The sequence below is a fragment of the Lithobates pipiens genome, unplaced genomic scaffold, assembly GCF_037356315.1.
Source record: "Lithobates pipiens isolate NorthernLeopardFrog02 unplaced genomic scaffold, aLitPip1_a1.2 Scaffold_1, whole genome shotgun sequence".
In the NCBI taxonomy this organism is placed as follows: Eukaryota; Metazoa; Chordata; class Amphibia; order Anura; family Ranidae; genus Lithobates; species Lithobates pipiens.
This window is the reverse complement of record NW_027507685.1, coordinates 224967562-224983923: the sequence shown is the minus strand read 5'-3', so window position 1 is coordinate 224983923 and position 16362 is coordinate 224967562. Positions and strand designations below refer to the sequence as shown.

The 16362-nt window shown below is 46.2% G+C and overlaps 1 protein-coding gene across 2 annotated transcripts in view; it reads right to left on the bottom strand.

Annotated features, from left to right (window-relative positions):
- Positions 1–16362, bottom strand: part of EGFL8 (EGF like domain multiple 8) — a 58497-nt gene that overhangs the window by 19649 nt on the left and 22486 nt on the right. For both annotated transcript variants that reach the window (XM_077483750.1, XM_077483741.1), the window contains exons 4-6: positions 15644–15756; positions 8945–9040; positions 8681–8845 (exon numbers count right to left, since the gene is read on the bottom strand). In XM_077483750.1, the coding sequence (XP_077339876.1) occupies positions 8681–8845; positions 8945–9040; positions 15644–15756 (374 nt within the window). The remainder of the gene's footprint in view (positions 1–8680; positions 8846–8944; positions 9041–15643; positions 15757–16362) is intronic.

Below are 16362 nucleotides of genomic sequence, written 5' to 3'. Positions count from 1 at the left end.
CCCCAGTAGAAATATGACACCGCTCAACCTCTTCAAAGAGGAGGGTAGGGGCATATAGTACGGTGTGCTTTTTTGGGTCAAGGAAGTGAGCCAAATGAATTAAGAAGGTCTGTGTGCTTGATTAAAAAAATAGTTTATAGACATATACATGGTCTACTGGTCACATGTGTTGAATTCCTCCGAGATCCATGCCTCATTCATTTTTAGAAATGTGAGGTAGTTAACACTGTGGTGAGCTAGGCGAGTACGCTTATCGGTCACAATCCCCCCTGCTGCGCTGAACGTCCTTTCGGACAGGACACTGGATGAGGGGCAAGCCAACAGTTCGATTGCAAATTGGGCAAGCTCTGGCCAGAGGTCAAGCCTGCCCACCCAGTAGTCTAGGGGTTCATCACTCCTCAGAGCGTCCACATCGGCCGTTAACCCAATGTAGTCGGACACCTGACGGTCTAGGCGTTCCCTGATGCTGGATCCGGATGACACCTGTCGATGGGTCGGCTGAAAGAATGACCTCATATCCGAAGTCACCAACACATCTTCAAACCGGCCTCTTCTTGCAGGCGCTGTTGGATTGGTACCCGCAAATCCTTCTCTGGGAGTGGGAATTGCTCCTCTGCCAGCGCACGCAAAAGCAGAATGCAGCATTTCTCGAAGCAAGGCCTGGAAGTGCTGCATTCTGACAGCCCTCTGCGACGGCGGTAACATTTCCGCCATTTTGTGTTTGTACCGGGGGTCTAAGTACGTTGCCACCCAGTACTGGTCCTTGACCCTCATGCTTTTTATACGGGGGTCCCTATTAAAACACTGGAGCATGAAGGCCCCCATTTGCACTAAAGTGGAAGCGGTGTGGTGGCCTGGCTCCTGCTCATCATCCAGGATAATGTCGTCCTCTTCATTCTCCTCTCCCCATCCTCGCACAACAGGGATCCCAGAAAGGTTTAAAGCATGCTCTTCTTGCTCCTGCTCATCCGCCCCGGCACCATCCTCCTCTGACTCCTCATCAGACTCCTGTTGTTGACTTGTCTCAGATAGAGTAGCCCCCCCTGGGAATTCATCCAGCATTGCGACTTCCTCATCTTCCCGCTCCTGCTCCTCCACAGCCTGATCAATGACACGACGCAATGCACGCTCCAGAAAGAAGGCATAAGGTACCATGTCACTGATGGCGCCATGGCTGCGACTGACCAGTTTGGTGATCTCCTCAAATGGCCGCAGAAGTCTGCATGTGTCGCGCATGAGCAGCCACTGGCGCGGTGAAAAAAAACCCAGCTCCCCAGAACCGTTTCTTTCGCAGAGTTCATACAGGTAGACGTTAACTGCACGTTTCTGCTGGAGCAGCCTATCAAGCATATAGAAGGTTGAGTTCCATCGCGTCGGGCAATCGCAAATAAGACGTCTGACCGGCAGATGGTGTCGCCGCTGAATGTCAGCAAGGCGAGCCATGGCCGTGTAAGATCTTCTGAAATGGGCCGAGATTTTCCTTGCCTGCCGCAAGATGTCCTGGACCCCAGGGTATTTGACAAGGAATCGCTGCACGACCAAGTTTAAGACGTGTGCCATGCACGGCACGTGCGTGATTTTGCCCTGTTTCAATGCGCTAAGCAGATTGGCACCGTTGTCACACACCACTTTACCAACTGTCAAATTGAGCGGTGTTAGCCACTCATCTGCCTGTGAACGCAAAGCTGAAAGGAGTGCCGGGCCAGTGTGGCTCTTTGCTTCCAGGCACAACAGACGCAGCACGGCATGGCAACGTCTCACCTGGCATGTGGAATAGGTTCTGGGGAGCTTGGGCGGTGCAGTGGAAGAGACGCTAGCAGCGGAAAAGGAGGAGGCAGCTGAGGAGGAGAGGGAGGAGGATGGAGTAGGAGGAGGAGAAGAAGAGTCAGGCCTGCATGCAATCCGTGGCGGTAAAACCAAATCTACACGGGTGCCACGGGTTACATGCTTGACGGCCGTCAGAAGGTTCACCCAGTGGGCAGTAAAACTGATATACCTTCCCTGCCCGTGTTTGCTAGACCACGTGTCTGTGGTCAGATGTATCTTGGCACCGACACTGTGTGCCAGAGATACATTCACTTGCCGCTGAACATGGCCATATAGCTCTGGGATGCCCTTCTCTGAGAAATACTTCCTTCCTGGGACCTTCCATTGTGGTGTTCCAATGGCCACAAATTTGCGAAAGGCCTCCGAGTCCACCAGTTTATATGGCAGTAGTTGGCGGGCTATGAGTTCTGACAAGCCAGCCGCCAACCGTTGGGCAAGAGGGTTATCCGGCATCATCATTTTTTTACGCTCAAACATTAGGCCCACGGAAGCCTGCCTTTTTGCAGAAAAATGTGAGCTTGGCGTGATGGAAGGTGGAGTGGAGGACAATTGTGAGGAGAGAGGAGAAGGAGAAGTAGAAGACGAGGCTGGACGGTGAGAGCCTGCAGTGTGGCTTTGTGTGTTCCGTTGCTCCCACTGGGCTCGGTGATGGCTGCTCATGTGCCTTCTTAAGGCGGTCGTCCCTAGGTGAGTATTGGGCTTACCGCGACTAACGCGTTGACTGCAAAGATTGCAGATGGCAACGCTATTGTCAGCAGCGGACACGTTAAAAAAAGCCCACACTGCGGAGCCATGTGCCGGTGTCCTGGGAGCGCCAGATGTGACCGTACATGGTCGATGACTCGCTCCTGATACATTTGCAGTCTGCTTTGTCCCTGCTGTGCAATGTAAGTCATTGCTGCTTCTCCTCCCTATCTGCTGGTCCATATCTCCCTCTGAACTCCCCTCCTCTTCCTCTCTTGTGGGCACCCACGTGACATCACTAGACACGTCATCATCAACGTCACCTTCCCCACCGCTATAAGTAGAGATCTCGGAGTAGGCAGCAACACCGGGGACCAACCTCCTCCTTGGGCTGATCTGGGTACTGGCGTCAGACTGCTGAGTAGCGCTTGTTGCTACCTCCTCTTCCTGATCCAATACCAAGAGTGGCTGCGCATCAGAAATGTCCTCTTGATATGGATCGGAAAATAATTCCAGTGACTCAAGCGGAAGGTATGTGGTGGTGGTGGTGGTGGTCGTGTTGTTGGTGGTAGTGTCTTTGGGGGTGCACATAGCAGAGAGTGAAGAAGAGGGTGCAGATCGAGAGGATGAGGAGGGTGCAGAAGAGTAAGGCTGAGCGAGCCACTCAACCAAGTCTGGTGCATCCTTTAAAGTAATTGAACGCACCTTCTGCAACTTCCCACTTTGGCTCAAGCCTGTTGCTCCTGCCCTACCCCTACCACCCCTGCGGAAGGGCCTGCCTCTTCCTCTGCATGTCATTTTTTAAATGACCCTGTGACAAAACTCTTAGTCCCTATACCGCTGAAGGACTGCTGCAGTATAGGTGAGCGGTCAGCAGTGGTGCACGTCAACCCTATCTATTGTGGACCTATAGCGGTCCTTACAGAACAGCAGACTGTACCGCACTCAAGCCTATGTACCGTAGCACCCTATACCAAGTTACCAGTCCTTATAAGAACTTTTGTGGACCAAGCAGGTTGTGTATTAGTGTTTAGCAGACTGTACGTCAGTCCCTATACCGCTGAAGGACTGCTGCAGTATAGGGCAGCGGTCAGCAGTGGTGCACGTCAACCCTATCTATTGTGGACCGATAGCGGTCCTTACAGAACAGCAGACTGTACCGCACTCAAGCCTATGTACCGTAGCACCCTATACCAAGTTACCAGTCCTTATAAGAACTTTTGTGGAACAAGCAGGTTGTGTGTTAGTGATTAGCAGACTGTACGTCAGTCCCTATACCGCTGAAGGACTGCTGCAGTATAGGTGAGCGGTCAGCAGTGGTGCACGTCAACCCTATCTATTGTGGACCGATAGCGGTCCTTACAGAACAGCAGACTGTACCGCACTCAAGCCTATGTACCGTAGCACCCTATACCAAGTTACCAGTCCTTATAAGAACTTTTGTGGACCAAGCAGGTTGTGTATTAGTGTTTAGCAGACTGTACGTCAGTCCCTATACCGCTGAAGGACTGCTGCAGTATAGGGCAGCGGTCAGCAGTGGTGCACGTCAACCCTATCTATTGTGGACCGATAGCGGTCCTTACAGAACAGCAGACTGTACCGCACTCAAGCCTATGTACCGTAGCACCCTATACCAAGTTACCAGTCCTTATAAGAACTTTTGTGGAACAAGCAGGTTGTGTGTTAGTGATTAGCAGACTGTACGTCAGTCCCTATACCGCTGAAGGACTGCTGCAGTATAGGGCAGCGGTCAGCAGTGGTGCACGTCAACCCTATCTATTGTGGACCGATAGCGGTCCTTACAGAACAGCAGACTGTACCGCACTCAAGCCTATGTACCGTAGCACCCTATACCAAGTTACCAGTCCTTATAAGAACTTTTGTGGACCAAGCAGGTTGTGTATTAGTGTTTAGCAGACTGTACGTCAGTCCCTATACCGCTGAAGGACTGCTGCAGTATAGGGCAGCGGTCAGCAGTGGTGCACGTCAACCCTATCTATTGTGGACCGATAGCGGTCCTTACAGAACAGCAGACTGTACCGCACTCAAGCCTATGTACCGTAGCACCCTATACCAAGTTACCAGTCCTTATAAGAACTTTTGTGGAACAAGCAGGTTGTGTGTTAGTGATTAGCAGACTGTACGTCAGTCCCTATACCGCTGAAGGACTGCTGCAGTATAGGGCAGCGGTCAGCAGTGGTGCACGTCAACCCTATCTATTGTGGACCGATAGCGGTCCTTACAGAACAGCAGACTGTACCGCACTCAAGCCTATGTACCGTAGCACCCTATACCAAGTTACCAGTCCTTATAAGAACTTTTGTGGACCAAGCAGGTTGTGTATTAGTGTTTAGCAGACTGTACGTCAGTCCCTATACCGCTGAAGGACTGCTGCAGTATAGGGCAGCGGTCAGCAGTGGTGCACGTCAACCCTATCTATTGTGGACCGATAGCGGTCCTTACAGAACAGCAGACTGTACCGCACTCAAGCCTATGTACCGTAGCACCCTATACCAAGTTACCAGTCCTTATAAGAACTTTTGTGGAACAAGCAGGTTGTGTGTTAGTGATTAGCAGACTGTACGTCAGTCCCTATACCGCTGAAGGACTGCTGCAGTATAGGTGAGCGGTCAGCAGTGGTGCACGTCAACCCTATCTATTGTGGACCGATAGCGGTCCTTACAGAACAGCAGACTGTACCGCACTCAAGCCTATGTACCGTAGCACCCTATACCAAGTTACCAGTCCTTATAAGAACTTTTGTGGACCAAGCAGGTTGTGTATTAGTGTTTAGCAGACTGTACGTCAGTCCCTATACCGCTGAAGGACTGCTGCAGTATAGGGCAGCGGTCAGCAGTGGTGCACGTCAACCCTATCTATTGTGGACCGATAGCGGTCCTTACAGAACAGCAGACTGTACCGCACTCAAGCCTATGTACCGTAGCACCCTATACCAAGTTACCAGTCCTTATAAGAACTTTTGTGGACCAAGCAGGTTGTGTATTAGTGTTTAGCAGACTGTACGTCAGTCCCTATACCGCTGAAGGACTGCTGCAGTATAGGGCAGCGGTCAGCAGTGGTGCACGTCAACCCTATCTATTGTGGACCGATAGCGGTCCTTACAGAACAGCAGACTGTACCGCACTCAAGCCTATGTACCGTAGCACCCTATACCAAGTTACCAGTCCTTATAAGAACTTTTGTGGAACAAGCAGGTTGTGTGTTAGTGATTAGCAGACTGTACGTCAGTCCCTATACCGCTGAAGGACTGCTGCAGTATAGGGCAGCGGTCAGCAGTGGTGCACGTCAACCCTATCTATTGTGGACCGATAGCGGTCCTTACAGAACAGCAGACTGTACCGCACTCAAGCCTATGTACCGTAGCACCCTATACCAAGTTACCAGTCCTTATAAGAACTTTTGTGGAAGAAGTGAGTTGTGAATGTTTAGCAGACTGCAGCAGAAGGGCAGCAGTCAAGTATAATATCCTTTCTATATTTGGAAGAAAGAATATTATACATGTACAAGCCTATTACTGTACCACTGATACCAGTCCTGAAAAGAACCTTTGTGGAACTAATAATACCAGCAAGTCTTTAAAATTACCCTCACTGCCTGACAACACTGCTTCCTTCCTGTCCCTATACAAATTGGCAAAAAAAGAGAACGATTAGTGGTTACTGGAACAGCTCTTTTGTGGACCTTGATAGTAACAGCTAATGATGATGATGATGATGATGATGATGAAAGACTAATCTGGCTGTCCCTGTAGCATACACCGTCCTTTCCCTTTCTCTAAACTAACAAAAGACACTCAGGCTGCTGCAAGAATCAGCAGCACAGCAAACCTATCAACACCTAACACCTATACCAGTCCTGAAAAGAACTTTTGTGTACCAAATAGCTAGTGGTTTATCTCTCCCTACTCCACACAGGAACCTGTCCCTATCGTAACAGAAGAAAGAATGTAAAATGGCCACCGGATCGGGTGTATTTATAGGTTAGGGGGAATGTACAAGTGTCCATGTGCTGTCATGTCTCAATTGGCTGTCCTGTATCACATGATAAACGTGTCACCAAAGGTTAAAGTTCTTGTATACATTAAACACGTAAGTCCGCCGCGGCGAACGACGGAAAAAGGCGTTCGAACGTGCGGACCGCGAATGTCGGAAATTCGCCGCGAAACGACCGCCGGGCGAACCGTTCGGCCATCACTATAGATAGATAGATAGATAGATAGATAGATAGATAGATATAGATATAGATATAGATAGATAGAGATATAGATAGATAGATAGAGATATAGATAGAGATATAGATAGATAGATAGATAGATAGAGATATAGATAGAGATATAGATAGAGATATAGATAGAGATATAGATAGAGATAGATAGATAGATAGATAGATAGATAGATAGATAGATAGATAGATAGATAGATAGATAGATAGATACACACATGATTCTGCACTTCTGCCGGCGGGCTAATATGTAGGCGCCTGGCACTGGATGTCCATGGCACCCGCAGATCATCAAGCAGAGACACAGAACAGGGATATTCTTATGTAAACAAGGCAGAGCTCTGTCCTGACAGGGGAAGGCAGGGATTCTATATCTCTGCAAAGCAGAAAATAAAATCCATCACTTCCCTTAGTAAAAGCAGCACACTGTGTACACATAAACACTCGCTAGGCGCCCCTTTTGATCACCCCTGATGTTAACCCCTTTCCATCCAGTGTCATCAGTACAGTGACAGTGCATATTTTTAGCACTGATCACTGTATTAGTGTCACTGATTCCCACAAAGTGTCAAAAGTGTCCGTCAGGCTCTGCTCACACCTAGGCGTTTTGTTTTCAGGCAGAAAGAGGCGCAAATTATGCCGCAATTTTGTACTGGTCAAAAGGTCACCAATGTAAAAACGCCTGTAATCTGCCAATAAAGAAGCTCCTGTCGTTTTTAGAGCTTCAGGCGTTTTGCTTCAGATGACAGTTTTGTCATCTGAAGCAAAACGCCTGAAGCTCTAAAAACTACAGAACAGGGGCCTTTGAAATGAATGGGATTTTTCTTGTTGGGTGTTTTTTTAGAGCTGAGCCTTACAGCAGAAAAACACCCAAAAACGTCTAGGTGTGAACAGAGCCTAATGCCCCATACACACGATCCGAATATCGGACGACAGATCGGACAACTTTTTTTTAAAATAATCACAAGTAGAAATTGAATAGGTTACTAAAGTCACGAAAATTCTCGTACGACCGAAAAAAAAATCAGAAGTGATGTCATGTGTTGTAATGTATTTGTATTGTATTTTCGGACGACAACTGTACTGACTAAAGGAAAATCGTACAATCTGGTATCGTACGAGAAAAATGTTCATGCTTGTCCGATCGAATAATATCGGATGAATTGTTGTGATCAGCTCTCGAAAGCTCTATACTAACGATCCAATTATCGTATGATCGCATCGAAATCTGTATTTGTCGTCCGATTTTCAGATCCTGTGTACAGGCCATAAGTGTCATAATGTCCGAAATCGCTGATTGCCGTCATTACTAGTAGAAAAAAAAAACATTCCAGTATACATCCCATAGACTGTAGACGCGATAACTTTTGCGCAAATCAATTAACCACTTGCCGTCCAGCCGCCGCAGTTGTACTGCAGCAACATGGCTTCGCTGTGCAAATTGCCGTTATGTTACGTTGCTCCCTCTGGTGGCCTTTAGGAGCGCGCACGCCCGCATCTCGCCCCTCGGAGCCGATGTGAGTGCCCGGCGGACTCGATGACTGCCGGGCTCCCGCGATCGCTCGTAACACGGCGTAAACACACAGCTCTCGGTTCTCTCTGAGGGGAGAAGTGACAGATCGTCTGTTCATACAAAGTATGAACAGCGATCTGTCATCTCCCCTGCACAGTCCCCTCCCCCCTTCAGTTAGAACACACACTAGGGAACACAATTAAGCCCTTGATCGCCCCCTAGTGTTAACCCCTTCCCTGCCAGTGAAATTTTTACAGTAATCAGTGCATTTTTATAGCACTGATCGCTGTATTAATGCCAATAGTCCCAAAAATTTGATTTTGTTTTATCTCCGGGTATCACCGGAGACCAGTCACTTCGCCGGGGATATGGAGGGGTCTACTACCACTTTAATAAAGCAGGGTCTTTGCTCACCTTCAGCTTGCTGTGCCGGTACAGACGGCAGAGTTTGATCTCTGACACAAGACTTGCCATCTTCCTGGAGCACATACCCCGCGTTGCACTCACAGCGGTAGCCGCCCCGGGTATTGACACATATCTGAGAGCAGTAGCGGGACGGGCGCCGGCACTCATCGATATCTGAGACAAGGAAAGGTGACATTGGGCACAGCGGATAACAACATACAGACAGCAGCCCTGAAGTCAGATTGTGTTCCAGAGGAAGGGAAGTCTACTCACCGACGTGGCAGTACCGCCCCCCCCAGGCAGCGGGACATCGACACATGTTGGGCTTAATACACGTCCCTCCGTTCTGGCAAGGCTTGCGGCACACGGCTGAGGACATAAGAGAAGGATCCGGGTTATCCACAATGTATAGATCATTCTGCTAGACACGCAGAAAGAAAAAAAATTATTTTGTTTCGATTTCAGGTTTCACATAAATCCATTTAGTTAAATTTGTTTCATTCGTTTTCGGAATTTGTTTTGTTCTAATTTTCCGAATTCTGAAAATTTTAATCGATTCGAATACCATTAAAATTGCATTCAAAATCAAATCTATTCTATTCAAAATTATAATTTTGGAAGATGGTTATATTCTTTCTATTCCGTTCTAGTCTTTTGTTTTTTTTTCTATTCTATTATTTTCTGTTCTTTTCTTTTCTTTTTCTATTTGCTTCTATTCTATTTGAATTTAAATGTATTCTATTGGAAATTTGAATTTCGGAAAACAGCTATATTGTTATATGCTTTCTATTCTATTCTTTTCTATTCTATTCGAATTTGGAGTTATTCTATTTGAAATTCGAATTTCAGAAAAGGGTTACAGGCATACCCCACTTTTAAGTACACAATGGGGTTTATTTACTAGCTGAAAAGTGAAAAATCAGGCTCACTACTGCAAAGAAACCAATGAGCTTCCAGTTCTTTTTTTTTACCAAAGCTTAATTGAACAAGCTGGGGTTAGAAGCTCATTGGTTTCTATGTGGAAGTGATCCGAATTCCTGATTTTGCACTTTCCAGCTTTAGTAAATAAACCCCATTGTGTACTTAAAAGTGGGGTATGCCTGTATACTCTTTCTATTTTCTTCTATTGTATTCTTTTCCATTGTATTATTTTTTCTATTCTATTCTTTTCTATTCTATTCAAATTTACTCTATTTGAAATTAAAATTTCAGAAGATGGTCTTATTCTATTTTATTCTACTTTTAATTCTATTCTATTGAATTCTATTTTATTCTACTTTTAATTCTATTCTATTGAATTCTGTGTTATTCTATTTTATTCTATCCCTTTATTTTCTATTCTATTTTATTCTGTTCTATTCTTTTCTATTATATTCTATTCTCTTCTATTCAAATTCATTCTATGGAAATTCGAATTTCGGAAAACAGTTATATTGTTATATTCTTTTCTATTCTATTATTTTCTTTTCTTTTCTATTCTATTCTTTTCTATTCTATTCAAATTTGGATTTATTGTATTTGAAATTAGAATTTTGGAAGAAGGTTATATTCTTTCTATTTTCTTCTGTTCTATTCTATTCTTTATTTTTCTATTCTATTCAAATGTATTCTATTTGAAATTCGAATTTCAGAAGCTGGTCATATTCTATTTTATTCTACTTTTAATTCTATTCAATTCTGTTCTATTCTATCCTTTTATTTTCTATTCTATTTTATTCCATTCTTTTATTTTCTGTTCTATTTTGTTCTGTTTTACTCTATTCAATTCTTTTATTTTCTGTCCTATTCTATTATTTTCTATTACATTCCTTTATTTTCTATTCCATTTTATTATTTTTGGAAATTCAAATTTGATTAAAAAACGTTTTGAATTAGAAAACTATTCGAGTTTGATTAGTAAACTATTAAAATTTGAATTTTGTCTGAAATTTTGTTTCGTTATTTCGGATTTGTTTAAATTTGTTTTAATTGTAATTCGGAAATTCGGATGTATCATATAACGTAAAATTTCTACAATACACTGTACATCTAAAGAACTGAAGATCATGACAGAACCCTTCACCAGGGTCACCAACGTTGCACCAATGTCACTTACCTGCAGATCTGGGGTCCACATTTGCTCGTTTTAGGTGAGTGACCCAGAAAGTTTTAGCCAGCTTCCCGCCCTCCCTAGCAACCAGCTCAAGGCTGTAAATGACCACATTAAATAATGCGGTAATTACCACTAAATGGAACAAATACTGCAATCGGTATTTAATGCAAAATCCTTAATGAATTGATCACTTGCACAATTGTTACCACATGCGGTATTTTATCACATTTTATTAGCTGTTTAGGGCTCTGTGCAGTCAGAGAAGAAGGTCCAGACTGCAGAAGACCTCTATACTGGACCTTCAATCTTGAAAGCTGCACCTGTCCCCTGGGCATGGTAAAATGCTGGGTGGGATGCACCGCTTCTGGACCGTCCCGTGTGCAAGGGGCCTTAACCACTAGCCGCCTGCCCACCATCAAATCATAGCTGGGCGGTGCAGCTCTCATTCTGGGTGGATGTCATATGACAGCCTCCCAGAACGACCGCGGGGGTGCGCAGCATGGCGATCAGGGCCGTGTTGTGTTGCTAGGACACGACACATCCCCGATCTGTGTAAAGAGCCGCCGCCGTGGCTCTTTAACCATGTGATCGGCTTTGTCCAATCACAGCTGGTCGCATGTAAATACGGAGCTACCGCTGATCGGCGGTCCTCACCTCACACTGACAGACTGCAGCATCTCCTCACAGGGGACAGCTAGGTATGTAATCAGGGCACTGATTATCAGTGCCCTGATTACAATTAGGTGCCACCAGTGCCCACAATTGCCACCAATCTGTGCGCACAATTGCCAGCAATCAGTGGCCATTAGTGATGCCAGTCAGTGCTGGCTATCACTGCTGCCCATCAATATCCATCACTGCTGCCCAACAATGCCACCCATCAGTGCCCACCAGTGCTTCCTATCTGTGATCACCAGTGCCACCCATCAGTGCTGCCTATTAGTGCTCATCAGTGCCACCTATCAGTGCCCATAAGTGCGGCATATTCGTGCCTCCTCATCAGTGCCACCTCATCGGTGCCCATCACTGCTGCCCAACAATGCCACCCATCAGTGCCCACCAGTGCTTCCTATCTGTGATCACCAGTGCCACCCATCAGTGCTGCCTATTAGTGCTCATCAGTGCCACCTATCAGTGCCCATAAGTGCGGCATATTCGTGCCTTCTCATCAGTGCCACCTCATCGGTGCCCATCAGTGCCGCCTCAACGGCACTGATGGTCTTTTCTTTTTTTTTTATAAAAAACCCAGGACTAAACACTGCTTCCATAACACACAGCTGATGGACTTCATGACTTTCAAATCAGCAAATTCATTACCTCACCTGACCTACTGGATTTATCTCCAAATTCGAAGCTCCACCAACAGGCCAACCCATAGAGGGCACTTTGTGAGAGATCTCACGGAAATAGAAAGAGTGTGTTGGGAGGGAAAACAAACTCCAAACACCACGTCTTTCGTACGCCTGGCTGCGGAATACAGGGGAAGGGCGACTGGAGAGACTTAGAGAGCAATGGTCTGAGGCTCTTGGGACGGATCTCTCTGCCGGACAATGGGGGAAGGCCTGTGTTCTGGCACATAAATGCTCTTTGAGCACCAGAACACAGGAAACCTCCTATAAATTACTAACTCAGTGGTACGCCACGCCAGCGAAACTACACAAATGGTTCCCTCAAACTTTGGATATATGCTGGCGCTGCCAGAGGGAAACTGGTACGCTTTTACACATATGGTGGCAATGCCCCACCATCCAACAATTCTGGAACACAGTGAGGGATCTGATCAGGGTCATAACTGAAACATCCATGAGACTCAACGCGGCGTGCTGTCTGCTCCAGGTCACAACCTTCTCCTTACGACGTTATCATTCAAGAAATCATTGACTCAACATTTATTGAATGCAGCCAAAGCTTTGATACCACGCTATTGGAAATCGACGAGTGTTCCTGCAGTCAGGGAGTGGCTCTTTCAAATTAGGGAGGTTTGTGACATGGAGGAAACGGTAGCCCAGTCTAATGATATGGTGGATAAATACCACGCCACGTGGACACCGTGGTTCGCCTTCAGAAGCACGCAAACCTACCAGGACCTGATTGCTGGGAACAGCAATAGACCTTCTGGGGGTTGAACTAGCTCCCCCGCCCGCTCAGATGCAGCCACTGGATGGGACTATTGCAAAATAGCTTTCATAACTCCTCTTCTTATGTTCACACCTCTCTAGTCCTTTATCTTTTCTTTCCTCTTCTTTATATAATTCTCCCACACCTATTCCTTTTCTTGGTGGGAGACAAAACATTACTGGAATGTATAAATAACATTATGTGAAGAAATCAACAGTTCTAAGTTGAAGTTCTACAGATAGTTGTCAGACAACTCTACCCTCAGGAAGTATTTACCTTTCATTGCTTTAAGTCTACGATATGTTTCTGACTGAATACCATATGTGCATCTTGAATTTGAGTTCTTAAAGCGGAGGTCCACCCTAAAGTGGACCTTCCGCTCATTGGAATCCTCCCCCCCCTCCGGCGCCACGATCTGCACCTTTCAGGGGGGAGGGGGGTGCAGTTACCTGGATAATCCAGGTAACTGCACCCACTTCCGGGATAGCTCTCTGCGGAAAGGGGCGTAGATCTACGCCCCTTTCCGAAAGTCCCCCGCTGCCTGCTGGGAAACACACAGATCCCAGAGGCAGCGGGTCCATCCTTATTGCGCAGCGCGATTCGCGCATGCGCAGTAGGGAACCGGGAAATGAAGCCGAAAGGCTCCACTTCCTGATTCCCATACCCAAGATGGCGGCGGCAGCACCCGAGAGACGATCGAGAGATCGGCTTCGGGTGCCGACATCGCGGGCGCGCTGGGCGGGTAAGTGTCCTTATTTTAAAAGTCAGCAGCTGCTGTATTTGTAGCTGCTGGCTTTAAAAAAAAAAAACGGCGGACTCCCGCTTTAATGCTGTAACTGTTCAACTCTGACTGTATTTTATACGAGTGAATAAACTTGAAATGTGAAAAAAAAAAAAAACAACCCAGGAGTGATAAGCCCCTTCAATACTGCCCATTTTCACCCCCTTCCTGCACAAGCCAATTTTCAGTTTTCAGCGCTGTCGCACTTTGAATGACAATTTGCGCGGTCATGTGACACAGTACCCAAATTAAATTTTTATAATTTTTTTCTCCCACAAATAGAGCTTTCTTTTGGTGGTATTTGATCACCTCTACATTTTTTTTTTGCGCTATAAACAAAAGAAAAGCCTTAAGTTTTAAAAAAAACACAATATTTTTTACTTTTTGCTATAATAAATATCACAATTTTTTTTTTTTTTAAATAAATTTTTTTCTCAGTTTAGGCCAATATATATTCTTCTACATATTTTTGGTAAAAAAAATATCACAATAAGCATATATTGATTGGTTTGCGCAAAAGTTATAGCATCTACAAAATAGGGAATAGTTTTATGACATTTTATTATTATTATTATTTTTTTTAGTAATGGCAGTGATCTGCTATTTTTATCGTGACTGCGATATTGTGGTAGACACATCTGACACTTTTGACACCATTTTGGGACCATTGGCATTTATACAGCTATAAAAATGCATTGATTACTGTATAAATGTCACTGGCAGGGGAGGGGTTAACACTAGGGGGCGATCAAGGGGTTAACTGTGTGTCCTAGGGAGTGATTCTAACTGTAGGTCGAGGGGACTAACAAGGGGAGGAGACCGATCAGTGTTCCTCTGACAGGACGTGGATCTGTGTGTTTATACACACAGCTGCTTGGTTAACGGGCAATCATGGGAGCCCGGCGGACATCGCAGCCGCCGGGCATGCGCATCTGGGCCCAAGTGACCCCCCAGAGGGCCGGGAAGCCCAGGACGTCATATGACGCCTGCCCAGGATGGGAGATCCCATCTACGGATGTCATATGACAATGGGTGGTTATTGAAGTGGCTAAGTACCACCAAAAGAAAGCTCTATTTGTGTGAAGAAAATGATAAAAATGTCACATGATTACAGTGTAGTGTGACCGTGCAATTGTCATTCAAAGTGTGACAGCGCTGAAACCTGAAAATTGGCCTGGGCAGGAAGGGGGTGTAAGTGCCCGGTATTGAGGTGGTTAAAGTGAAGCATGCATGACAAGTAACGGCACCCCTGTGTGTCTGCAATAAGCAGCGCGTTTTTGTGCGGTGCAGGAAAACACACAATTTTTAATGCATTCCCAAACCACACTTGTTGTGAACGGGCCTCAAAGGGCGCCATTAAAAATATAAAATTATTTTCACCAGTTCAGCTCTAGAGCAAATCCTTTCACTTTTTTGCACACGTTAAAATCTTCATCAAAATTATCAAAACCCCCAGAACATTATCGATATTCTAAAAGCAGAGGCCCTGGAGAATAAAAAGACTGTCATTTCAAATTTTTATGTGCCTTGAACTGAAATCTCAGGCCCCCGCTCTCACCGTGGCGTTTGTCGATCGTGGGCTGAATTGCCACGATTCTGCCTGCGACCCTAAAACACTCTGCAATACTGACAATGGCATTTTCAATGGTACCTAATCCTGAGTGCTGCAGTTGCTGCAAAAACCGCATTGCACAAAGCTGGTCACTCAAAAGGAACCAGGAGCTTGGCCTGGGCAGCAAGCTTCGCGCTGTGCAGTTGGCTGTGATTGCAGAGCGATTTATCATGTAACAACCACGGCAGAATCGCACCTGAGTTTAGGTGCCATTGAAAATATTTGGTACCTGAACAAGCATGGTGCGATTTTTGTCAGGTCAGGAAATGACCTTCTAAGACCCGGAGGCCTCCTTTAATATCCGTCATGGAAGCCTCCGGGTCTTAGAAGGTCATTTCCTGGCACAATGTAGGAGAACTTCGCTCTCACCTTCTTCACAGGATTCAGAATTGGGCTCCTTCTTCCTCCACCCCGGGCAACACACCGACTTCACCTGGACAACCTCCTTCTTCACCTGCCGCACTGCCACCGAGTACACCGTCCTGTACAGAGGGAAGGGTCAGCTTCTATCACAGCCATATGTCCCCCGGGGGCCAGGTACAAGGATATCAATACAACCTACCATATACAACTCACCTCCCTGGGGAAATCTCACTATGAATGCTAATAGTCAGCATTAGGATTGTGGGAAGAAACCTGTCCTGGAAAAATAACTGGAGGCTGCCCTTGCTGTCCTCCATTAGAAGATGCTACCTGCCTGGCTTCACTTTTTCTGGGTCTGAAGGTACTGACAATGGGTCAGCATGACAGCCAAGCCTTTGGTACTTTCCCGAAGGAGAAGTCAGCAATGGCAGACTAAGAAGTCCTATCAGCAATTTAGCAGTTTTGCACCATTTCCCCAAGTGACTCAGCTGCTCTGCTCCCCCCTCCCAGCAGTTATACACCAACTCAACTCCCTCTGCTCCCCCCCCCCCCCCCAGCACTGGCTCAGCAGTTCAGCTCTCTCTGCTCCCCCTCTCAGCAGTTATACACCAGCTCAATTCTCTCTCCTCCCCCCCTCCCAGCAGTTATACATCATATCTACTCCCATTGCTCCGCCCTCCCAGTATTGACTCAGCAGCTCAACTTCCTCTGCTCCCCCTCCAAGC